We start from the raw sequence: 26,362 nt of genomic DNA on the forward strand, positions 1-26,362 counted from the left end.
TGTACATTTTTTTTTCTTCTTCTTTTTCCTCTTGACATTTCTTCCTGAGAGGTCCGGTATCGCTCATTTGAGGTGCCTGGCCTTGTAGTCAATGCTGCGCCGCTGGGTTTGAGCTCCGTTTTCAAAGTACATAACTACACGCTGCTATTGAAAGGAGCTGTTATGGTTCCATCAGTACCAAACCCAAAGCCACAGTGGGGTTCTTACACAGTGTTTTTTGCCCCTGTGTTCAGTTGCAGTACATCAGTGTGCAGCGAAGCTACATATGGATGAGCTTGGTAGTTTTTGTTATCAGTCTGTAATGAATTCATGAATGGCCCAGGAAGTAGGCCATGGAACACACAAACAGTGCCATATACCACTGCCAGAACATGAATAATACAAACAAAAAGAGAAAGCAAATCACATGCGGTTTGAAGGGGGGCCATGCAGAAAACATGAACCTTGAAAGCTGCTCTCTTTCATGTTTCCACCAATTAACGATTTCCATTATGTTTCGGCATTTGAAAGCCAAGACGTTATCATTTCCCTTATCTGTCTTTTCAGAGTGTTTTAATTTTAATCAAACAAACTCAAATCACATAACTGTCGCAAAAGAGACTAGGCTTATGAATTAGGAACGGAGTGAAGATTCTGGTTCTACATCAGACCATAGGTGGATTAGAACTGGAGTGTGTTCAGTCGGGTGAATTGTTCAGAACATTTCAGATCAGAGATCTAATGTGCAGCCCATTTCACATGACAGAGAGTCATATACTGTATGTTCCAACTCCACACAATACATTTATTTCTAAACGTTCTGTAATGCTGAACCTTCTTGAACAGAGCCCTGTTGTTTTTTTCTCTCTCTGATGGTTAAGGGTAGGATTTGGGGAGGGTAAGCTGATCCTAGATCAGTGTCAAGAGGCAACTTCACCCCGAAGCCTCAAGATGAGGCAGTGGTCAGGGTCATTTACATTTTTGGACTACAGATGGCGAAAAATGATCCTGCCGGAGGAGATCCCCTTTACATGGCACAGGGCCAGCGGGGGGTCAATGCGGTCGTGCTCGTTCTACCTGGTGTGCAGACAGTGACTTCTGAGGACACAGAACAATCTACCACAGAGATGAAGCGATTGGTGGAAATCTCAGAATATGACAATGAGTAAGAGCTTTAAAATGGCAAGTGCAATACATGAGAGTACTGGGCGTCTGTCCTGCTTTAACAACAACCCATCACCCGGCTGTGATGGTAGGTGACTGGTCAGCTTTCTGATGAAAAAAGTAACTGGTTTGTGGTTTAAAACCTAGTGAAAAAGTTATATTTATGAAGGGAAGGGGATGAGGAGACGAAGCCATGTAAAAAGATGGAGATATACTGCTCCTCTCGTGCGTTAAGTGTGATTGAAATGCAGACATATTCCAGGTTCCTACAGTACCATCAGCTGGTAGAGAGGCAGGTAGATTGGGAACACACACACACACACACGCACTCACACACACACACACACACACACACACACACACACACACACACACATGAATAAGTCATCAGACAAGCAGGCAGGGGTCAGGACTGCAGGGTGGGGCTGCTCTTCCTCTCTATCATCAACACTAGGAATAACAAGTAGACCTCAGCTAAACCTACAACCCCCTACACACACACACACACACACACACACACACACACACACACACACATATATATAACACCTCCATCAGCCTTTGAACAAGTTTTACGTAATATTTTCAAATATTCCATTTCTGTAGAGCTTACTGTATGTCATGGTGTAATTTAATTGGACTGGAGGCTGAGCGCGGCTGCTAGGGTGACAGTAGGAAATGGACACATTTGGTTGTTTTTTACTGTGGCGGCACGACACATTATGGCGAAGCTGTCTCTGTGAAAGGGATTATAGAACAGCTTGATAAAAAGGAAAGCATGGACGCGAGAATAGCGACCTTTCATCGTTGTGCATCTATTTTTAAGAGCTGTCAAACCTGCCAACTGTGGGAGAGGAATCTCTTTTAAGTGTTTTAACTGTGATTCAACTGTTGGGAGGAGAATTTCTTACATTCTCTCTCTCTCTCTCTCTCTCTGTCTCTCTCTCTCTCTGTCTCTCTCTCTCTCTTTCTGTCTCTCTCTCTCTCTCTCTCTCTCTCTCTCTCTCTCTCTCTCTCTCTCTCTCTCTCTCTCTCTCTCTCTCTGTCTCTCTGTCTCTCTTTCATTTTTGTTCCCTCAGTCAAAAACCCAGACGAGTTGCTATGGGGAATCTCGCCAGCCAGTCTCCAGATGTTTCACGATTATCTCTGTGGGTTTCTTATTGGGGGTGGGGAAAAGGGGGACGGGGGCTCTCTCTACTCCCCTCTTTGACCCCTCCACATCCGCATCTCCATCTGCTTCCCCAAACCATTTTCACTGGGGTTATGTAACAAGGGTTTTACGCCATGTGCTCTAACCTAGTTTGGTATTTATCAAGCCTCTTGTGTAAGCAGGTAAGGGCAGGCGTCCTGATGCCAGGCAGTTTCCTCTCCTCTCCTCTCCTCTCCTCTCCTCTCCTCTCCTCTCCTCTCCTCTCCTCTCCTCTGCTCTTTCAAGCCTCCCTCCGTTCTTCCTCCCTCCCCCTTTTAGTGCGTGCGTGTGCATCCACAGGATACCCAGATGTCATGACCCATTCTGCTAGCACAGCAGTCTCTCCCCTGGGCAGCCAGCCACCATGTGCCCCCTGTGCATAGTGTGTGCGTGTGAGCCCCATTACCGCTGCATGAGAGTGCTGTGTGTGTGTGTGTGTGTGTGTGGTCCTCACCTACCTGGAAAGCTCTCAGCTGTGATGGTTCTAGTAATGTTCTGTTTTGTTCTGTTTCATTGTCACCTGATGTTCTGACATGTCTTTTCTACCAAAAAGGAGACACATAAAAGTGTGGTATCCATTCTTTTGAATGCTTTTGGAACAGATAATCAAACATCAACAACTGAGTACACTCCTTTATTGCCATGCCTGGTTTTTAATTAGTTTGCCTGCGACAGTCAGAGGTGTCTCTAGTCTACAGAGGCCATTGTGTTGCCGTGACAGACACAGAGCATGCCCCAAATCCTCTGTGTCAGGAGACCAGTGGATTATGTTCATCAGAGATTGTCAGCATCAAAGCCATTTCCAGGAGGCAGAATACAGTAGCATTTCAAAAGGCAAAGCTTGTCGCATAGAGCATTTGTTTGTTGTTAGAGTGTAGCATTGGCTCTTAATACATGAGCCTGCTTAAGATGCTATTGTTCGACACAGCTGTGGGTTGGACCATATACACAGTATTATGCCCAGGTGTGATTTTATTTTTCTTGTTGATCTATTTGGAGTTGCTTCTTCGAGCATGGTGTGAGTTCCAAGGCACCTACATTGAATGCAAACCCTCTCCACAAGTTCTGTAATAATTCCACTGTCTTAACTTCTCTGTGAGACACTTTCTAGAATCAAAACAGCAATAAAGAGAGCCTTTGTCATGTGATCATGTGCCAAACGGAAGAAAAAAAATACATTACACGAAATATCAAGCCAATTCTTCTCTCCTTCTCCTCTGCCAAAAAGAGCTTGGCCTCCTTTTGTTTTACCAGAGACACAAAGCACACAGCCCTTCAGAGCTATCTGCTCTCTCTCATACCACTGTATCTCTCACACTGGTGAGGCGCTGGTATAGCACTTGAGCCAATAATGTCTGCTGTGATGAAACAGACTCAGATCCCTCTCCTCCTTCCTTCTTGAGCCCCCTGTTGCGTCCGCTCGTCCGGCAAAAGGATATGTCATCACCCCTGCCTTGGGTTCGGTGAGAGCCCGGGAAAAGGTGGAGTGCAGGAGCTCCCACAAAGGGTTAAAGGGAGAACCAAGTGGCTGGCATTAATATTTAAATCTCTTGGCCATCTATCTGTCATCTACTCTTACAGTCGTCAGGAAGCTGTCTAGTCAGGGGTTTGAAGTCTTAGTGGTTAGCCATGGAGGGCTAAAGAAAGGTCCCTCTCCTTAGTGGTACAAAATACAGCCTGTCACAGAAAACTGAAATATTTATCTGAGTGTTCTGTTATGTGCCCATGTTAGCGGAGCCCCCGGTGGCATCTCGTACTGTAAAGGCAGGGCAGGCATGTCATATCTCCGGTACAGTAATGATACATTTCTTCCCTGCTTGAGGTGATTTACAGCATGGATGTTACTGGGTAGGCCTATGAGTCACGTGTGTGTACCAGTTCACCTGACAAATGAGCTTCCATTCCATGTATAACAATGAGCCTATCCTCTGATTTCTACCTACACCAGCCTCCACTGGCCTATACAGTACTGTACATTGATTGAGCTAATTCTGCAGAGTGCTTTTGTCTTTTAAAAGTTTCCTCTTGCATTCCTTGTGCTCTAAAACAAATGAGAAAAGGTCTATCAGTTGGGGTTTTGGCTAGAACAGCTTGCCTTAAACAGTGAATGATGCAATCATTTTTCTTAACCATACCAGTGAATAAGACCATATCTGTGTGCTCTCGATGTTGACTGAGAGCTCTTTGCCATTGGCTTTTACACCTTGTTGCCAAGAAGGCGGAATTTTAGCTGGACTATTAATACAGGTGATTAAACTTGAGCAATAACATCATCCTTTGCTTCTGACGGTAATCACTTCAGAGTCCATCTGGGAGCCAAGTATCATCTCTGGGGAAAGGTTGTTTCTTTTAAAGGAAAAGTCTCAGTTTGGAACATTCATACTGGGACACTGTGAGTCAGGTGCCCTAAAGCCAAGTGGTCTGAACTCAGATCACATTTGCATATGATTGTCTCGTTAATGACCCTGTTAAGGTGCGTCGGTTTGAATGGCGGAGGCTCCATGTAGCAATTTGCAGTTTGATGGGCACTCAATGTATTATTTTGCCGTCCTGCCAGGTGCCCTTAAGCCCTGGTTTCTCCAGTTAGAAGGCATTTTTTTTCTTCAGCACAGTCCTCATCATGGTCCTTTAGTGAGTCACTATCATTAGGCTTTCTGTTTATCAGAGGAGAAATAGAGAAAATGTTGAAGAGCAGCAAGCTGATGAGAGCATGATGTGGGTGGGCTTTTGCATCTGTTCTGGTGTGAGTACTGAATGTCAGTGAGTTTCATCACAAATATCCCCACAATCAAAATCCCATCTACATTTGGAACCAGTTGAGATGTGATGAGAAGGGCTGGTATTTGTTTTTCCTTACCATGACCTTATAAGGAAAATCCTCTGATTTCTAACCAGTTTTTCCTTTTTATGGTCAGGGTAAACTCATGTCTATAGTGATTACCTCGAACCACATAGCTGTTACCTGTGAATCATACCAACTTCACACTAAAGCGTGCATTGAAACACTTCATTGGCAACACAACATTGGCAATACATCAGTGGATTCTAGGAAGCTTGTGTAAGAGAAACACACCAAATAAAGAGAGCTGCTCTCAACCTTTAGATGTGGGCCACCTTGTCAGATACTCCCATTCTCCAAGGTAATCACACAATGATTGATATCATAATACACTGCACACTCCTCTTGTTTCCAGGTCAGTGCTTCCCAATGAATTTGTGAGTGCATCAAACAATGGCCAAATTTGTCCATAGGGGAGTTCACAGAAGGGGAAGAGGTCATGTCATGAGGTCTCCCATAATTCCCACACATTTCGCTGAATTGCCTCTTTCAATTATATAACACTTAGGGGGTCGGGTGGGGGGAGGGGGATAGGCAGTTTTACCTTTGTCTAGAAGTATGGAAAACCATGTTGTCACAATTGAAGCAGTCACAGAAATACAGGTGTAATGGTGTTATCCTTCTGTCATACATAATTAGCTCCAAAAAACGGGCATGCTTATCTCTTTACACTGTGAAGTTCCTTCCTGTTAATAATGCAAAGCCTTGGTGAAACTTTAATTTTCAAGTTGAATGCATTTGCGCTAACTCTCTGGTGTGTATTTCTCTCTGTACACATCCAGGTCAGTGTCACTGTGTTAAGAACAAAGCGGGACTAATTATACACCTACAACTCGATATCTATTGTGAACTACTATATCCCAGGCAACAGTATTAATCTGTTGGCTGAAATACTATGCTTAGAAAGGTGTGACGTTTAGAATAACATTTACAAGACCTGCCTAATTTATAGGCCTGTGTGTTAGAGAGTGCATTTTGAAACGCACTCACTGTCTCAGCAGATAACAAGTTTGTTCTCCAATTACTCTTGTTGCGTCAAAACACACCATTTACGTTTTGTTTTTTTGGGTGAAGCCAACACCGTAGTAATGAATAGCTTAATAGTTCCCAGTCTAAATTCTAAGATGCCTTATTGTATATACAAAGTCGAGACATTTGTTAGTGGTTATATGATGCCCACACATTGACAACAACAGCAACCACAACCCTATCTCTGGCTTCCATCTCCCCTGCTTGGTCATGTTTTGAAAGCACTATACGGCACTGGATTTAACTCTGTTTTCCAAAAAAGGCCTAAGTGGATGAGTAATAGAGGTGTGAATGAGTGTGACTGGGCCAGAATGTTATTTCTGGAATACAGTCCAGTAAAGCATATCTTCTCAGACAATGTGAAAACAAGATACCAGAGGTGCCACATCGAACAAGTGCGATAATTTGCTAACACTGCAGCCAAGCCTTAACACAAACTCACCTTGACATTTTCAGGTGCCGTTGTTCTTACAGCAAACATGGCAGACTCGCACCTGAATTCCGTCTGCATTGCAGATAGAGGTGCAATACATATTACAAAACATCTTTCCTTATCAAAAGGAATATCATATCATAATTTTGGGGGGTAAACACAAACTTTACTTATCAATACAACTTATATCACCACAATACAGTTGAATGAAACTACTCTGAATACTTTGTCCTACTTAAATAATGGACACCCTTGGACACTAGTAGGTTTCTTGGTATCTCAAAATACCAACTAGATTATCTGCTTCCTTACCATCGACAAATATGCATCAACAAAGATTTGTATCATCACTAGCATAGAGATGGGTTCGTATGTAAGCGCATCTGTATCTTGCCTAGGGGCAATTACACAGCAGTTCTGATGAGTCATGCTACTAAATAAATGCATGTCAGAGTAAAGAGTCCAGTCTCAGGGAGGCTTTCTATAAATACTGAAGAGCAGATGATCTTCATCTTAGGAGAAAACATAACCACTTGAAACCATTCTATGACCTATTGAAACACCTACTCCCACACCTTAGAAAACTGGCATTCACTGGTATTTACCATTTATCTAGAAAATGACATGGTACAATGGATAGTTTCTTGTGAAGAATTCAACACAATTGGTCAGTACCTAAATAGTCCCCAGTGGTGTGTAATTGTGTAATATATTATCATTCCATCATGTAATTTCAAAGTAAATACCTGTTAATTTCTGGACTGTAAAAACCAAAGGAACGGAAACCCCATCCATCCATCCCTCCCTCCATCCATCCATCCATCAAGCCACAATCAAGCAGTCAATTTATAAAAGCGTCAGAATGCAAAATCAACTGCTATCATGCAGCTACAGCTTTGTGTTGCAATCACAGTGTTATTACAGAATCGAGGCAAGTATGCTTCAATATTTACAAATGGGAACTGTTTCTAGGGTGACACCCACACTTCCTTTCACTTGCAGCTTTGGATCACAGTTCTGACCTTTGGACACTTGCCCAAAACAGCTCTGAAAGTAGGAGCTTCGTGGGACCTGCTGAGTAATAGTCTGCTCCTGGTTGATGTATGATTCACACTTTAATTCCTCACATTTTGCCTCCAGCTAAGTCTGGAGTCAAGGGCAAAATATGCTACATTAAATTGTTTACAACTCTTTGGTGTTGTCAGGTCTCATAAAATCAGCACCACAAAGGTTTTACAGGCTTATAATAGTCAGTATTCATGATACAGGCCCGGTCAGGATTAATCCTCATCTCGTTCCAACAGAGACCAGTCTAAGGTTGGGGCAACATGCTCTCTTGAAGCTTGTCATCTGCTCTTGACCCTTCTCTTATCCCCTGAACAAATGTCACAACAGTACAATGCCATGGTCTTGTTGACATCATGCAAACATGCATCTTCGAGCAGAACCTCTGTCGGTGTTTGCTGTGTGATGCCTCATCATATCGTCATACTGGTGCACCTAGGGCATAGAAACAGGGATTATGAAAATACTTTCCTAAAATATTTCCGACCGGGCCCCTCCCATAGAACGTTGCCCTGGTGACTACCGGTTTACGTGATGACGCTGGATGTATATGAGCGCAAGCGGCGGGATCTCTCTCCCTTTTACCGCCATCAGAGCGGAGTCTTTTTCTCTGGGACCGCTTCACTGCGCAGTACCGCCTAGTCAAGCCGCCAGCTAAAGGTAAGAGAATGCATTGAAATCCCTATAGCTTACTATTGCCAGTAGTACTGAATGCTTCCCCTTCTTTGCAGTTTTAGCTATGTATGGATATGGGGCTGTTTACATTGTCTTGAAGGAAATATTCATATTGTACAGTCGAGAAGAATGGAGCGATAGCTATCCAGCTAACGTGTGAAGTCACACACAAGCAGCAGCCATTGAGACAGAGCTTCCACCATGATGTGTTAGCTACATGCACGATGATGATGATGAAAATGGCTGTAATTCTCTGCCCGGTTAGAAACATTCGCTACATTGAAATAAAGAGTCATACGGCGTTATCCTGGTTGTCTAGGACGTTAATCAATGATATGTGCATAAGTATTTTATTTAGACATGACCTTATGTGTTGCCTACTAGCCTAAGGGAGGGGAAGTGGAGGGAGGGAGAGAGATGTGGCGGGTGCAAGTTTTTGGTATCTGATCAGGGCGCGAGCTTGGCTGTGGAATGGAACAAGCCATGCTAGCTAGCCAGCTAGTTGTCAATTCTCGTGATTCTTTTGACGCAGCAGTCATTTCGCCAGACGCGGCTAGCTAACTATTACTACTATCTTTCTGTTACCTAGCTAACCATTGTAATGGGATGATTGTCAGTTGAGTCTTCACTTCAGCCAGCCAAATTGTCAATCATCGATGGACTGTCACTGCTGATGATGACTTGCTTGTGCAAGTGCGTAGCTAGCTAGCAACAGCCCACGGCACTATTAAGAAGTTAATCAGCTAGCTAGTTGGTTAGTTAGCTGATTACCTGGCTGTAGTTGAGAATTGTTGGAGAACCAGTCAAATGTTACGGTATCCATTGTTGCAGCTGTTGTACTGCAGCTTGCTGTATCGTTTGCTGTACTATCTACCTATAGGTGACACATCACGGAATTGTTGAAAGTCTTTGGTGGAAGTTGGTTGTGCGACACACTTGTTGGCTGGCTTTTAAGCCTTTGTCAACTAGCTTACCAGCTACCATTTCTTTTGTCAGTAGCTAGCTAGCTAGCATAGCGTGTGTACGCAACACGTGGTCGTGGTGGATGAGTTGTGTGAGCCGCGTTTAAAGATGATTTCACCCTTGAGGAATCTTTCATAATGACCCAAGTTTGGACTTCTTCGCCAAAGCGGTGGAATACGTGAATTGGTCCATAACATTGTCTGCTTCATCAGAATTTGCAATTTAATCTGGTCATTTTTTGCTCAGAATTACAAGAGGATTTTGGTAACAAGACATGGGAAGAATTCCATATTTAATGATATGCTAATACATCTTTGAAGGACCGTCTTTGAGATGCTGTTATGTTTTTTTGGTTGGAAGAAATCAAGTACCAGTCAATTATAACTACATGTTGTGTCAACCATAATTCATCAGTTTGAGTTTGTAATACCATGCCCTTGTCTGACATGTACAAAAAGAAATGGTGTAGAAAGACATTGACATGTGAGTTGCCAGGTATCTGGAACTTCAGCAATGACACTGAGCGTAACTCCACTGCTGTCTGAGAGTGGGGCCCTCTTGGCTCTGCCAAGCTTCAACAACATGCCTGAGGAATTAGTGGCATACCAGCATGTTTCTGATACCGTGCCATTTTTACATTTGTAGACACTGGTATGGTGCTGGTGATAATTAATAAACCCTAATGTGGTGTAGTGCCCCTTTAAACTGTAGTTTGCTTCATTCTCACTTAGCATTTTATCTGGGAGGAAGTCCACTGAGTTGAAATGTCAAAGCCTGGAATGCTCAGTCAGTGTTGTGAGTGGTGCTCTTGCTATATCTGAGCTTTTTTCCGCTATTAATGGCTTTTACAGCCCTTGTTCTTTGCCATTAATTATTTGGTATTGTGGAGAACATGCATGAGTTGGGGAATGTTCTCGCTTGAGCTGATCCCAGGCCAGCTATTGTAGCAATGCATTTTACAGTCTGGTCCAAATGGCATCTGTTCTCACCATCAAATATTATTGGCAAAGTAGTAAATTGGGAATTTGAATCTCCTAAGATCCCACTGATCCTCTCTGCAAGGTAATCCCCCTTTCAGCTGCTAAAACAAGCTTTTAAGCGTTTTCCAGCTGGCCTTGTCAAATTACTCAGGTGGGGGACAGAAGAGTTCTGTGTGAATCCTAACCAACGGGCATAGGCCAGCAGGAAAGTTAGATAGAGAAGAATAGCTGCTGAAAGATGGGGAGAAGAGTAGAGAAGAAGATGCAGACAGCTGGAGGACCACACAGTGCAAAACAGACCACAGGCCTGGCCTATGCTGCCCGTGTTGATCCATACTGTTGCTGTGATTTATGGCACAGCTTCCCAGATCATTATTCATGTCGACGCTCTCTGTGATGCAGTTAACCCATGCTCTCTTTTCAAACCAAGCTCCTTAAAGTCTTGGTTAAAACCTTTTTATGCCTCTGTCGTACGGTGCCCTTGAAACTGTGGTGAATTTAGCATCACTACGTTTGAATCCTTATCCCTTCAACTTGCGTGTAAGTGCATGAAAACGTGTCTCTTTGTTAACTGAACCAATAACACCTGGAATGTTTTCAGTCAAGTGTCTTTAAATTGACTTTACTCCCTCTGCTTTGGAATTAGTCATCAATCAGGTCTTGTTGAGCTGAACTGGGGGGAAGAAACTACACTTGAGACTGTCAGTTAAAGGAGTAAGTCTGTTGGAAATCTGCCACCCCTGGCCAAAGAGGCAAAATTCTGTTTGAAGTTCAAAACAACAACATCCTCCCTAATAGTAATGTACCCCCCTTGAAATGGACTTGCAGTGTCGAGAATTAGCTGTTTCGAGAACCCTCCAGCAAATCCATAAGCTGTTGCCAGAAGTCTTTTAATTTGAGCTTTGGTTCCTAGTGTCTGCCCCCCTCAGACCACGCTCCACCTCCAGTCATCCATCTCCCCCCAGGGAGGCCTGTGGGGGTTCAACAGAGCCACAGTCAGTCACAAGTCATGTGACTCAAGCTATGGTTGTTGTCTTCCCCCTGTATGTGAAGGCTGCACTGAAAACATGGAGCTAGGTTAGATTGAACGCAGGTCTTCCAGCCATTAAAAGGAAAGGATGATGTGCTGTCTGGTCCTGTGTGAAAGGCCAGACAGACTGATTCTTACACCAGCTGCAGTCCTGACCCACTCCCCTGTGTGACCCTGCAATGTGATGGGAGCTTTGCCTAGCTCACTTCACAGCGCCCCGTTGCTCTCTCTTCCATGCCTGGAGGCCAATATTAGTGGGGAGGGATGGGGTGTCCGGCTACATCCCAGATCAGAGGGCCAGGCCCTGGGTGCAGTGCGCTGCTATCAGATAGCCGCCCCAGTGTCGCCATCAACCAAAGCCCCTGTCCAAGGCACTGCGCAGCACCGATTAACTTTGAAGAGGGGGGGCAATGGGTGAGATACGTAGGATGATTGTGAGCAAAGACTCATTGTCTCCAGTGCCTCAGCTAATGGGGTCGTCTTTGAACGAGGAGTTGTAATTATTGAATACGAATTTCTATTTCATATACATTTGGCCTTCTACAGGGTACCAGAAGCAGCACTCTTTTTTTTGTTTTCATCTGGGAGGAGGAGCAGGGGTAGGATTAGTTTACAGTTAGTGGCTGTTTTGCTGTAAGCAAACTGAGTGATTGCAATACAATTTTAAGCCTACTGGCAGCCTCTTATGTCCACAGAGCTCTTAACGACCCTTTTCTACACAACGTCACCAGCAAAAACATCAACCTTCCTCTCAACTGATATTTAACTCTAGAATATTATGTAAATCTACTACAAACAAATAGGTCATGGCTGGGCAAATAACTAATTTGAATTAGTCTATTGACTTTTCCTTAGCTACCTGCGTCCAGTATTGAACTAATTTATCGCTGCTCCGTCTGTCTGATTTAACATGTTTTCCCCTCTGCCCCCTTCTCCCCAGCATCATTCAAGACTCAGCTAAGATGGCAGACATTGACAAGTAAGTGCATCTTCTCTCCACTTGACTTGCTACTGTGCAACAAGGAGCGCCACAACTTATTCCTTAAGTGTCAATTTTGCAGAAATCCCATCTCTGGATCATTACCCAGTCATCCAGTTGGATCTTTCTTCAACACCCACCCCAACCCTTTTTTCCCCCTCAGTGGTTTAGAAGTGCCTTCTAAATTGCTGTCTTGCCTCCTGCAGCACTGTCTAAACTGATCACTGAGGCTTGTTGATTTTTGTTGTGCTGTAAGCACTTTGCTCTGTACCGGCCATTCTATTATGTAGCGTGGCCTGTAGTCCTAATGTGGTTTTTTGAATGCCTTGTTAAACTGGTGCTGCTGAGCTCAAGGGGAGCCTAACCCTACAGCTGATGGTCTCTGGTGGAAGTGTGTTCATGTCAATGCCATGTGTGGGTGATATTCATTTAGGCAAGTGCTGCTTAGTTTTTTTTCTTAAAAAAAAACAAATACAGAAAGTGGTCCAAGTTTTGAAGCTTATCAAGGTCTGAATTTTTTTGGGGATGATTCATTGTTGTCACCCACACCCACCCCATTCCCTTTACCAAAACGCAGTTTGGATAAACGCTCAGTGCAGTAGTAGATTATGTGATGGACTAATCCGATTCTGGACAGGTTTTTGAATACTCCTGAACATGGGTTCCGTTAACTGACAAATGTCTGTCATTTACTGATTTGTTGACGGAAAATTCAAAATGCCATCTGTCAAAATATGAACTAACTTTTAAAATGACAATGAATCGGTGAAAAAAGGCCAACTGTTATTTTAGCCCTGCATTGCGGTGTGACCTAACTGGTGCTGTCATGCTGATTGACACAATATCCATACCGATTCAGATCTGGTCCACATTATCATGCTGGTATGGCTTCTTCATTCTATTGCATTCTAACTTTATGTGGCAGTGAAGCTAGTGCCAACAAGTTCCTAATAGTTGTCAAATGAGACACCACAGCCCTGTATCCACATGGTGTCTGTATCTAAGCAAGACAGCCAGCTGTCTGTCTCACAGCAGAGGGGCTTCCTCACTGTGCAGCCATGGAAGGCTGTTTACTCAGCCTCGACTGCTTGGGATGCCACGCCTGCGTTCGGGTTTCACTGGCTCAGTCTGGCCTCTCGCTCACACACACACTCGCTCACACACACACACACACACACACCGCTGGTCCCCACGAGCCCGTCTGTCGTTCGTCAACACCTCTCGGAGTTTGATAAATGGGCGTTGACGCTGTTCCATGAGGCCTGGCGCTCCTGTGGCTGTCACACACCACAGGGTACAGAGGCACCGCCATCCTCCGTTAGGTGGACAGAGTGAACTTTTTGTCTATTGATCTCCCTTATGGCCTGGCCTGACAGGAGGATGCAGGGAGGAATTCATAGGCGTTGATGGTTTGGATGATGACTTTGCATCTTGTGTAGCTTTATTACTTGTCCATCTGATTTTACATTGTCGTCTTTGTCTCTGGCTTTATGTTGAAGCTTGGGCTCACTCAGCAGATTTCAATGTTGGGAACATTGTAGATGAAAAACATAATTTGCTATTCTACATGAGACATGTCTGATCTGTTCACTGCATTTCTGTCTGAAGGTTTTGTGAGCACCAGCTCTGTCTGTTTTAGCTGACCCTCCTCTCTCTCCGTGTGTGTGCAGCAAAGACCAAGCTGAGCTGGACCCGGCAGATATGGAGGACGTGGAAGAAGTGGAAGAGGAGGAGACTGGAGAGGATGTCAACAGCAAAGGTAGAGCTCTGCTGTCCCTGAAGAGACAGACCTGTTGGCACTATGAGCATCAGCTTTGTGTTCATCAGTTGTTAGATTGACAGCTGACTTTAAATCCTCCCGCTCAGGATTTGAATAGTCGAATTCAACTAAAATGTAGTATTCCTGACTAGCTTACTGAAATCTGAATGACGGATGTTTACTTGTCCTTTGATGAACAATAATGCATTATTGAATGATATGAATCTTGCATGTCGAGATGCGTAACAAGCCTAGACAGAATTAGGTGGCTCTTTGCCCCCAGCTATTTATAGCCCGTCTGAAAACAGTCTGGGCTTCGGCAACGCTTATCACATCCCACGTCAGCAATCTGTCACAATGATACCTCCAGGAAAAGCTTTCATATGGTCAGAGCCCATCAGTGTTCACGTAGAACATCCCGGGTTTGGGACCAATTTAGATCGACCACGCTCCCTCTTTTCGTCCCACTCATTAGCACTCTGAGATGCCACTCAACTAGGTGTCAGAGTGGCGAGGCCCCACAAATCCAAGTATAAGGAGTTGAAGCTTGGCGTATGGAAGCGACGCAGTGTGGCTGCTGGCTCACCGTGTAAATTATGCAGCATCCCTCTGCGTCAGTCATTGTGCCGCCGTTTGTTCTCCCCTGCTTGGAAATGTGCATCTCCAACAGCAGCCGTGTCAGTTGGGTTTTCTTGTTATGTGAAAGGGAAGGCTTCTCTTAGTCTGAACCGAGGTGTTCAAGGTCGACGTTGAGGGTTGTACATTTGACCGACCTGGCTGGCGACTATCATAAGCAATGAAGGCCAGGGCTGTGAAGTGCATCTTCTGTCATCTGTACTGATCTGAAAAAGGCTTTGCAATGTGGCCTAGCATTCAGCTGGCTCTGACCTGTTTAGTTCAATCAGTTCAATTCATGAGTGCAGACGAGGGAAGTATGTAATTTAATGTCCGTGTTTGACTTCTTCAGCTCGTCAGCTCACTGTGCAGATGATGCAGAACCCACAGATCCTGGCTGCGCTGCAGGAGAGGCTGGACGGCCTGGTGGGCTCGCCGTCAGGATACATGGAGAGGTGAGATCTGAAGAAGCTCATTTAGTGCCGAGGGTGAATAAAGGCGCTTTATTCACAGAAAATGCATAAATTATGATGCTTCATTTTGTAGCCAAAGTATTGTTGCTAGGTAAATGCCACTATAAAACATGTGACACTCTAGGTGGTGTGTTCTGGAATGCTTTGGCAGTTAGTGAGTTAACATGTACAGCACTGCAGCAAGACTTATTCAGTCTTGGGCTGTGGGGGTCTGCAGCTAACGCTCCTTTTTTGATATGCATGGTGTATTAGGCTGTGGTGAGTGGACTGTTTTGCCAATGACTTCATTTAAGAGCTATGGCATCTAAAAGGCATAAGCTAAGCACTCTAGTTCTGGAGTTGCACACTAATATACAGTGTTGCAGAGAGATTTGTTTCCAAACAGACTAGTATCCTGACACTCAAATCACACTCGATCCAGATGGCATCATGGATGCTCCTTCATTCCCTAAGCTTTATCTAAGAGAAGAGGGACACCTGAAGATTAAACCTATAAATCTGTATAAACACACCATCGTTTGTCCTTTTGCCATTAAAGGAGGTGAAATCTCCATGAATTGTTCTTGGCACAGTTTCTGTCCTCAAGCGTTGCAGCGGGGGCGCTAAAAAGCGGCCACCTCGAGTTATGGAAGCCCAGGCAATCGCTGAGGAGTTGCTCGGCTCCAAAGCTCTCAACAGATTAATTGCACCACTGTTGACCCAGCACGTGGCTGTGTGGTGATGACACAGTTTTGCCTTTGTAAATCTCATTTCTCCTCTCCACTGGTGTTGGTCAGAGAAGAACTAGGCTGGCAGGGTGTCCCTCAGCACAGTATAGCACAGATCCCCCTTCTCCCCGAAAAAGCTGTCGCTAACTGAGAAAATGAAATTGTCGTCATTCTAGCCAGCTGTTAACCCTTTAAGGACAGTTTTCCTGCTGTTGTCATGCAATTGTGATAACCCAATATCAGCGCTTGTTTGTATTAGATCAGATGCAACTAGTCTCATTTTGAAAGGAGGTTAAGAAAAGGCAGGATGTACCATCCTCGGTTGGATGGGGGTGGGAGGGGGTGAACCTTCTTTAATAATCCACCTCTATCTGTCAGTGATGGTCAGCTCCTCATAAGCTCTCCAAGCTTCCTCCACAGTGGGGAGCAGTGCCTGGGGGGTTGGCTCTGCCATAGTTGCGTAATGCTGAAGCTAAGTGCAAGTGGCCAGGCCTTACATAAAACATGCACACTTATCTTGAGCTTAGCTTCTCACTCTAAGCCACACGAAGGCCAGTGTCCAGGCAGCATTACTCGAAGTCCTGTTGCATGTGCACACCTGGTGGGGAGGTGCCAGTCATTCTGACACTGTGCCCTTCGGCGCTACCCCCCCCCCCCCCCCCCCCCCCTTTCCACAAGGGCTGTCACCCAGTCGCTAATGTCACATTGTGACATTTCTTCTCTCTGATGGGACTTCACTTTGAGTGCAGCAATGGTGTCATGGAATGGATTGTTGACCCTTTTCTGTCCCTGTCCTCTCCAGCTTACCAAAGGTAGTGAAGAGACGTGTCAACGCCCTAAAGAACCTCCAAGTCAAATGCGCCCATATTGAGGCCAAGTTTTACGAGGAGGTCCATGAATTGGAGAGAAAGTACGCCGCCCTCTACCAACCCCTCTTCGACAAGGTAAGCGTACCTAATGCATTGTTTTTAAGTGTTCAATCGTCCATTATTTGGAACTCAAACAAACAGCTGTTCTTATCTGTGTCTGGTGATGTGCAGTATTCTTCAACATCTGTGTTGTTCAGCCACTCCTCTGCGGCGTTCCTCCTGCTGCTACTTATCCCAAGCTGACAGACCCCAGCTTTAGACCCCCTGTCTTCTCTTTGAAGCTCACTCAAGATTTAACAGAAGCGTCTCCCGCAGAGGAGCTGTAGCCTTTCCAGGGATCCAGTTAGAGCAGAGAAATCTGAGGAGAGAACAGTGTTTTAAGCTAGGAGACACACACGCACACACACACACACACACACACACACACACGCAGAAGCAGCAGCAGCAGCAGCAATGGCCGCCAAACTGCTGTCTTAGGGAAATAATGCAGGCTTGGCAGCCCAGCCCGTTTTGCATTTATCTTGGTTTACAGATTACTTTTTAGGGGGGGGGGGGCTTTTGTTAAATGTAGGGCCCTCCCCTGGCTCTTGCCATTACAGAAACTGACTGGGGGTGGAAGTCCTGTTATGGTCTTGGTTTCCTGCTCTGCTCTCTTCACTCACATTAGGTCATAGCAAGGTGTCAGCAAGCTCTCAGAGAACAGATCAAATAGCCTGTCTTTGTCCATGGCTGATCGTGGCTCGCTCAAATTCCCCACAATTAGATATAGTAGGGAATATGATATGAATTGTGAGCGTGCATTCCCATAGATCAGGGGTGCCCAATACGTCGATGTCGATCGCGAGAGAGTAGTGCGGGTCGATCGCGTGACATTAAAAAAAATCACGCGTGATTTTCTTTTTACGACGGACATTTGTGCTTCAGCACGGTACGAGGCAATTGAGCCAGTGTGAGTGCGCCACTTGATTGACGTACAATGCGGCCAGTCTGAGATCACTTCTCTTCTACGGGTCACGTGTCTCATATAGCATTTTTTAATGGAGGTAGATCATTTTGACCTGGTCATTTTGAAAGTAGCTCGCAAGCCGAAAAAGTGTGGGCACCCCTGCCATAGATCATCAACTTAGTGTGATGCACCGTCTGTAAGTACTATAGATGTTATAGCAGTGTTATAGCAGTGTAATAATCTGACGCTGATTTCTCTCTCTCCCTCCACCTCTCTGCAGCGGAGCGACATTGTTAAAGCAGCCTACGAGCCCACAGATGAGGAGTGTGAGTGGAAGGCAGATGAGGAGGAAGAGCTGACAGTAAGTAAGCAGGTACAGGTGACTCCATGCCTGCATGCCTTGTATCAAAGCAGGGACCACTGGCCATGCAGCATGATGGGACCAGTAGGGTTCCTCTTTTTCTGTTGTATCTCCTGTTCTTCAATGCCTGTTAGATCTATAGATGTTTTAGATATTATAGTGTTTAGTTAAATGTTGGTTGAATTTCCCCAGTTCTAGGCTTCTGCTCTACTCTATGTAGAGTTTTCACCAAGGGGGATTTTTATATGGTAACACATTACATTGACTTATTGAAGTGGTTCGGGGAAATGGTGCAAGATGTTGTGTAATCGCCCCCCATTTTCTTTTCTTTTTTTTAAAATGAGATCTTCCTACCCTCTCTTTACAGGAGGAGATGAAGGAGAAGGCGAAGGTAGAGGAGGAGAAGAAAGACGAGGAGAAGGAGGACCCTAAAGGAATCCCAGAGTTCTGGCTAACGGTTTTCAAGAATGTTGACCTGCTCAGCGACATGCTGCAGGTACGTCCAGTGGGGCAGGAGCAGACAATGGCAGTAGTTGAAAGTAGGTCAGGACTGGGATATTTACAGCTTACTTTTGAAAGATGTGACATCACTGCCACCTACTGGTTCGGCATAGCAATTTCAGCCTTTGCTCAGAAGCCCCGTTTACACAGAGGCATGTCCCGGTAATTTACCGTTGCTTACATATTTTATACATAACAATTGTACCTGTTGTTTATGTAAACTGACCTGGGCTAGGGCATACCGCTAAATCTTTTACTTGTGGCAGACATAGTCATGGTCCCTGTTAAAAGCTGATCAAAGGTGTGTGTAAATGGGGCAAAGGTGAAATGCAGGTATGCTCGTTTGCATTGAATTCCACTCTCCTGTGTCCCGCCTTCCCCACAACAAACTACAGCATGGTGGTCCAGTTATCCTTGATTTTGCCAATCACCTCAAGCAGGCTCTTAATAGCTTCCATCAGCCTTTGATTGACACGATTATTAGATCAGGTGACTCAGGTTCACTCAAAAGTGTCTCAGTTCTAAGCCTGGTTATGAATCTGATAATAGCACGTCACTTTCTATTCTGAAGCTGTCCTATGCATGTTGTTACAAATACTTCATTTTCTATTATCGTTGGACAACTCCGTTCATCACCAACGTCCTGCCCTATCACTGCAGGGCCATCGTAGCCTCACATCAGTGATGTATTTGTCGCAATGAACAACGTATAATGCATCATAGTCATAATAATTGTATTACCCTCTTTTATAGTTGGACAACCCGGTGGTGCATCATCACAAAAGTTATAATTTTAGGACATCAATCGTGGCATTACAATCATTCCTCCATCATTGCAGAATTTGTATCGGCTACAGTACCATCTTAGTAGCATGAACGCACTAGTGAGTTGGAACCATTGTTGAGAACATAAAAAACAATTGGGCTACATACACTGGCCCATACTGCACCAATGATCTTATATAATATACTGTACTAGTTGCGGCTGTCTCAGTTTTACACGCTGCTCACACGTTCTCTTTGTACCCTGGCTGGCTGGCCCCAACCCTAACCCAGGCTCCATAATATTACGTCAGTGCTTTATAGGTGTAAGAGAAATAGTTGTATCGTCCGATCTGGGCTATAAAAAAAGAATACGATGGTCAATGTGTGAATTAATATGTTTTAAAGTAATTGTAGAACATGAAAGTCACAATGGCATCAACCTCATTTGGCCAGGAACAATACTGACTCTGCTATTGGAATTACATGGAGAAGGGGAGGGGGAGAGAGCGGGAGGGAGAGAGAGAATCTTTTTGCGGAGAACTAGAGTATGTAGGTGCAATGACTGTTCCGGATGGTCATCTCAGTATGTTCTATATTGTATTTTGCAGGAACACGATGAACCCATTCTCAAGCACTTACAAGACATCAAAGTCAAATTCTCAGATCCAGGCCAGCCGATGGTGAGTTTTTATGTTGCTCGCTGTGCTTGAGGTCTATCAATCAAAAACGTTTAGCCCCCCTCACCTAAACCCCTGTTATTTTTTTCCCGCTCTTCAGAGCTTCTCATTAGACTTCTATTTCGAGCCCAATGAGTTCTTCACAAACACACTGCTGACAAAAACCTACAAGATGAGGTCAGAGCCAGATGAGACTGACCCCTTCTCCTTCGATGGACCAGAGATCATGGGCTGCACAGGGTAAGGACCAGACAGTCATCTTGAACACTTGCAATGGGCTGAATCTCAAGTCTTCCCTTGACTCCTCATGTCCTTATCAGAATGCGTTGGAGGGGATGGTCTGAGGGGAGAGGATACTAGGAATCAAGCAAAGGCTTTTGAGACTCACACAGTGCTGCGTTTAACAACGGGATAGTGTTCCAACTTGATAGTTGGGGTCAGAATGGCTCTCATTGAAAATTACTACCCCATCCCTAACCTTTTATGGCTGTAAACCACAGAGTCTCTCTTTGGTTAAATCCATTCTTTGGTTATTTCAGTAGTAGGGTTCCCCCCAGGAACACTGGATTGGCGCTGAATTGAATAATTAAAACCGTCTTGTTTATTCATGTCATTGTGCAAAAAATACTGTTAAAACACTGAATTAACTGACAAAGACAAATCTCACTTTCTCAAAAATTGTCATTGGCGATCAAAGAGTAACTGTCATTACTCGTTTAATTTGCTCTGAAATGTTTCCATAGTGACGGACCCAAGCCAACAAGGTGGCGCAGTGCCCCTCTTGCATTCTTTAGGGAGAACCAACCCTACAGTAGTTCCCACCAGATCTGTTTTGGACTCATCATAATCCTGGTCATCTCCTTCTCTCCTCAAGGTGTCCGATCGACTGGACAAAGGGCAAGAACGTCACATTGAAAACAATCAAGAAGAAGCAAAAACACAAGGGCCGCGGCACAGTCAGAACGGTCACCAAAACAGTCCCCAACGACTCGTTCTTCAACTTCTTCACCCCACCCGAGGGTAAGGACTCTCGTTGTCCCACACAAAGGTTCAGACTGGGCTTTCTCCCACGTCTTCCATTATTGATAAACTTTGTGAGATTGAGTCTACAAAAATCCTGGTTATACGGTGATTTGTCATTGAAGGCTTTAAGATTGATATTGCTTCAATTTGAGTGCATTTGTTGCTAAGTCAATGGTTGGTTTAACCTATTTACTCTTTTTCCCTTTGACAGTTCCAGAAAGTGGAGAGCTGGTAAGTAAAGCCGCTTGACTGATCTGGATAGCTTCCATTTTGTGTAGCGTTGTAGTTTGCTGCATTCATGCTCATTTGCCTTTGACTGACGTGGTCAACTTTTGCTCTTTCAGGATGAGGACTCAGAGGCTGTCCTCGCCGCAGACTTTGAGATCGGCCATTTCATCCGTGAGCGGATCGTCCCCAGGGCCGTGCTCTACTTCACGGGGGAGGCCATCGAGGATGACGATGATGACGTGAGTACCCACAGAGTGTGTGTGTGTCCTTTGGCTCTGTGAACTAAGGCACGCCTCTCGACCATGTATTTCACTAACCCTAGTGTTGTCTTTTGCAGTACGATGAGGAGGGAGAGGAGGCTGATGACGAGGTAAGGCCTTAGGCTGTGCTTGGGCATCCAACTCATCAGGCTCGCCATTGACTTTTCCCATGTGACATGAATGGTGTTCCTGACGTTTACTGCTCTTCCTGTTTCTCTAGGAGGGAGAGGAGGAGGGAGAGGAGGAGAACGACCCAGACTATGATCCCAAGGTGGGTGACCGCTCACTATTTGTTATGAGATTGTGATCAGTTATCAGATTTCAACATACAGAATACATACTGTCAAAATGCATCTCATTAACACCAGCTTGTATTTATTTATTTGTTTTTTGTTATTTTGATTTGAGCACCTAGTTTGGTATCTCCAGAACTGAGGACATCCGTTTAGGCCAATGCCAAAACAGGACACGCAGCCAGTTGCCATGCTTCCATGTCAATTACTTTCTCTTTACACAGTCATATGTAAAATAATATAGGTCAGCCCAAAGAGGATGCCACTGCTAAAGGTTTAGCTCTGCTCCAAACCCAAAAGATCAGGGGGGGGAGGGGGAGGGTTGTTATCTTTTCAAGCCCCGCTGATTTGGTAGTCTGCAAGATTAATGTTTGATGCATTATTCAAGTGAAAGGCTGAGTGTTTCTTCACATTTTCTTTTAATGGAATGCCTTAAAAGCATGCTAACTTGCTCTTCATTCTTTCTCAACTGAGACTGCATGTAAATTTGCAACTAGATACTAAATCTATTTATACATTTTTTTTTATTTTTTTATTTCTGTAGCTCTGCATATCAAGTTTTATTTAAATTTTTTGAGCTCATTTTAATAGGATGGTACTCCTGCTTCTCTTTTCTATATACAAGCCTCTCTGAAATTCTGTATTCTGCTATTTGCTTTTTAATTCATAAATGTTCTCATCTCCAATCACTTGGCACCCTTTGTCAGCTACTCTCTAAATTTTTCCTCACTAGGTTTAAGTGATGTCTGTAGAAATAACCCTATCCTGGTAGGTACAGCTTGTGAATTGTCAGCTTAATGCACCCCCCTCCTCCGCCTCCCCCTTTTTTTCGTTTTGACCCCCTCCTTTTGCTGCTCCATCCATCTTCATGCACCTCCTCCTCCTCTCCCACCCGCACTTACAACTAACACAGTGGGTTGTTGTTGTTTTTTACTTTCTTTAACCGTAGTGGGCTCTGCATTAGCACCTGTATCTCTTCTGTATGTTGAAGCTAGTTGAACCTTTTTTCCAATTTGACCATAAATCTTTTCAACACCAATATTCTTTTTGGTTTGGTCGGGAAAAGAATTGTCTGTCAGTCTGCCATCAGTTGAGTTTTGTGGAATTGATGTTTTCAGTGTGAAAGTCATTGCTTCATTCCTCCATGAGTCTATCCTTCCGTCTAAAGAGATGTGGTGTTGTCACCCATGGGTATGCTAGAAGTGTTGGCTCAGTGTCCTGGAGGACTGTTTGCACCTGTAGGCGTATGTGCAGTATGTCCCTCCCCCTGCATTGCTGCCAATAGATATTATTTTGTCTTAACTTCCCCTGTGAAAGAATGGGGGAGGAGGGGGGGGGGGTGTTGACATCCCAGGTGCAACCCAAACAATCCTCCTGGACTACTTTTTAAAGACTAGATCATAAGCACTGCATCACCTTATCAAGAAGTATCTGTTATGACTTCAATCACCAAGATGCTATGCAGCATTTATGAGTGGCTCTCAAAAGTAGTGTTACTGAACTACAAATGTCATTCATTTGTCAATTTATTTTAATGTCCACCAACACTTTTGTATCTCCATTTATGGTGTCTTTGACTTTTACCTCATGAATTTGTGATGTATTGATATTTGATTTCCAGTGGCATGTTTTAAAGACATGCTACTGTTGTATGCGGAGTGGAATGTTATTACATCACTGCTCAAAGCTCCTGCTTCAAGGACAGTGTAACCCATATACCTTGTTGGTGTGTATGCGAGTGTGTCGCTGAATGGCCGTGTGTGTGTGTGTGTGTGTGTGTGTCTGTCGGTCGCTATAACAACCCCCCTCCTACTCTCTGGTCTCTTGCAGAAGGACGCGAATCCCCCAGCCGAGTGCAAGCAGCAGTGAAGCCTGCGCCGGCGGCCTTGAGGATCAACTGCACTGTAACAGCTTCTCAAATAAAACATAGTTACTTACCGCCTTATAATGTTTTGTATTTTTCTTGGTAGGAATAATAATTAAAAATAAGGGTTTCAAGATTTTTGTTACAAAAACTGATAATATAATGGGGGCCGTGGCTCGGTATGCATAGTATTTTACTAGACCTGTTTTTTTTTGTTTTTTTTTCTTTCCCCTTCCTCTCTTCCTCCTCTGTACAAATAGTTAGAATGCAGAAACATCCCTCAAAAAAGCATGAACTTGTTTCTTCACTGCTAAAATAGTTTGGGTTCTTGTGAAGTTTTTTGTTGTATTGCTCTTAGACAACAGCTGTGGTAGGACTGCATTGAGGCAATGTCAAAAAGCCGACCTATTCTTTCCCCCCTCATCCTGCTACCAAAGTTACCGGTCAGTCAGTTCTGGTTGTCTGAGGTGATTTATTTTCATTGTAGCCGGCTCTTGAGCACTGTCATAGCAATGCACTGTTTTTAGTCATGGCTGAGGAAGGAACTGATGTTGGACAGCTGCCTGCTGCATACAGGTGTAGCTACATTCGGCTACTCAATCATGCCGTTAAGAGTTCAAAGCTTTTACAAGGCCACTTAAGCAAGCCAAGATTAACTTTTCACTATCGAAACATTCCAGTATGCAGACTGGCAGGCATAAGAAGTGGAATGCCTTTCATGGGGTCCATAATTCCTCTACTTTATGGTCTGATTTGTTAAATGAACAGAACCATGTGTTAGCGCTGCTAAATTTGATGAGTATGAAGTCTGCAACCATTTACATTTATTTTTTTATTTCATTTTTTTGGTTCTTTCCTACCGAACACTGTTCTGACTTAAATTTGCGTAAAGGGAATGTTTCTCTCAAGCACATGGCTTGGTGTGGCCGGGTCAGACTCCCTTAACATTCCAGATAAATTGATGAGGGACAGTATCAGGGGGATGCCAGCAGGGGGCACCCATGCCCATCATCTGCTTCAGGCTTTTCTATAGCACTTTGTACTACTTTGTCATGTACCAGTGGTGTCCTCTGTGAATGGTTTGCTGTCCGTCAAGTTTTCCTTGCGCAAATCAGATGTGAGCAGCACTTGGGTGATTTGCTGTTGCCACATTACATACCCAATGTACAGTGTAGCTTTTATGGGCTTTGCCCTGGTCACAAACATTTATCTTATTACAGGAATCTGTGTAAGTGTATTACCCTTAATATGGGAATCACGCTTGTCCTGTATAAGCTCTGGAAGAAGGTGAATTATGCTGAAGGAATGGAAACAACCAAATTCTGTAATGTTGGCATGTGGTCCGGGCCTTTTGTAACCAACTCTTAGGCTAGGATGAAGCTAGATTGTGCAGCGCCTCAGACTGGCCCTTGAGTGCATAGTTAATATCACTGTGAAGGAAAGAGGGGAAGTTGTCTGTAATAGAGAGAAGGCTTCTCTGTGGCCATTGCCCCCCCCCCCCCAATATGTAGCCCCCACCCACCCAGCAGGTCACACTGAAGCGTGTTAGAGCAATACTTAGGCAGGGGATGGAAAAGAAAAGAAGTAGCTGACCCACGGCATCCGTCTCCTATTAGTTGAAACAGCCAATGTCTTGGTCGTTGTGGATGTACAGTATGTCTGGTGGAGGCATCCTCGGTGCTGCCTCTAGTGGAGCTCCAGGGTACTGCTCAATTCGGTGGGAGATGGATAAATCAAAGAATATTATAGGGACACAACTGGATTTTTTCCAGATCGTTTTGAGCAGCTGTTGTCAAAGCAAAATGCTATGCTACAAAATACTAATGTACTCAATAACTGTATGTGTATGTATATTCATGAATAAATTGGTTAAACGTGTCTTGTGTGGCTCTTGTTTCTGTTTAATTACTACATTGGAGTTCCTTTTGTTTATTGTTCAGGTAAGAAGCCTCACAGTTACCTACATCCACATTTTAAGTTGGTAGATTTGCATTGAGATTTAGTGGATAGAAAGTGTACAAACTGGTTAAGTGCCAGGATGTTGTGTCAGGTGTATGGGAGCTAAAACATGCAGCTTGATAAAGATGGCTCTTCACCAGTCTGCTAGATGGCAGGACACTTTTACCTGTTCTGGTGATGAACTGGAGAATTTAAGAAGTTTTTCCTGTATTCCTCATTTCCTTATGACACTGCCTTCCCAAATGCATTGGAGGTGAAGACATGAGGTCCCTCTTACCTTCTCTGATGTGTTTGAGGATGTGAGGAATCCAGGGAAGGATTGTAGGAAGGGCCATAGGAGGACAGAAGGCTTGGCTGTGTTTGGACGCAGCCCTTGACTTAGGTAAATGCCCACTGCATGTGCCATATTATTGTTCTGTTATATGCCATTAATTATACTGTGTAATCCTAATGTTCCCCCTGTAGAAAGCTACATTCTATATGAACAACATGTGGGATATTCCATATTCTAGTCTGTTCCATTCTATTCCATTTAAATGTATGTATGAACAAAATGGGAAGCCCAGGATTTTTTGAGCGCGGGGCCCCTGTGACATTGATATGCGTTGTTCTGGAGAGGCCCTCTGACATACGACTCCTTTCCGCTGGATGTCACTCGGGGGGGCGGTCCACAAGCTTGAGAAAACCCCAATCAAACTGAATATCAGTCACTCCAGCGACCGCTGCCGACGGACGAT

General features: G+C 44.4%; 1 protein-coding gene across 2 annotated transcripts; it reads left to right on the plus strand.

The window, feature by feature from the left end:
• The first annotated feature begins 8,264 nt into the window (after window positions 1-8,264).
• nap1l1 (nucleosome assembly protein 1-like 1) lies at window positions 8,265-25,544 on the plus strand. 2 transcript variants are annotated; one of them, XM_083692156.1, is made up of 15 exons: window positions 8,265-8,358; window positions 12,287-12,325; window positions 13,996-14,084; window positions 15,052-15,154; window positions 16,682-16,823; window positions 17,975-18,067; window positions 18,423-18,551; window positions 19,930-20,001; window positions 20,099-20,238; window positions 20,873-21,018; window positions 21,233-21,252; window positions 21,366-21,488; window positions 21,587-21,619; window positions 21,730-21,780; window positions 23,633-25,544. In XM_083692156.1, the coding sequence occupies exons 2-15, from the start codon at window positions 12,309-12,311 to the stop codon at window positions 23,669-23,671; spliced, it is 1,197 nt and encodes a 398-aa protein (XP_083548282.1). In that variant the 5' UTR covers window positions 8,265-8,358; window positions 12,287-12,308; the 3' UTR covers window positions 23,672-25,544. The 2 variants fall into 2 exon arrangements, with proteins under 2 accessions (XP_083548282.1, XP_083548283.1); XM_083692157.1 differs by having other exon boundaries at window positions 17,975-18,055.
• Window positions 25,545-26,362: the final 818 nt, after the last annotated feature.

The sequence above is a fragment of the Argentina silus genome (assembly GCF_951799395.1).
Source record: "Argentina silus genome assembly, chromosome: 20".
Classification (NCBI taxonomy): domain Eukaryota; kingdom Metazoa; phylum Chordata; class Actinopteri; order Argentiniformes; family Argentinidae; genus Argentina; species Argentina silus.

Bases quoted from the DNA above. Each gene is read 5' to 3' on its own strand.
- nap1l1 (XM_083692156.1), top strand. The intron at 18,552-19,929 runs GTACGTCCAGTG...TGTATTTTGCAG, and splicing joins TGCTCAGCGACATGCTGCAG to GAACACGATGAACCCATTCT. The intron at 21,620-21,729 runs GTAAGGCCTTAG...CTGTTTCTCTAG, and splicing joins GAGAGGAGGCTGATGACGAG to GAGGGAGAGGAGGAGGGAGA.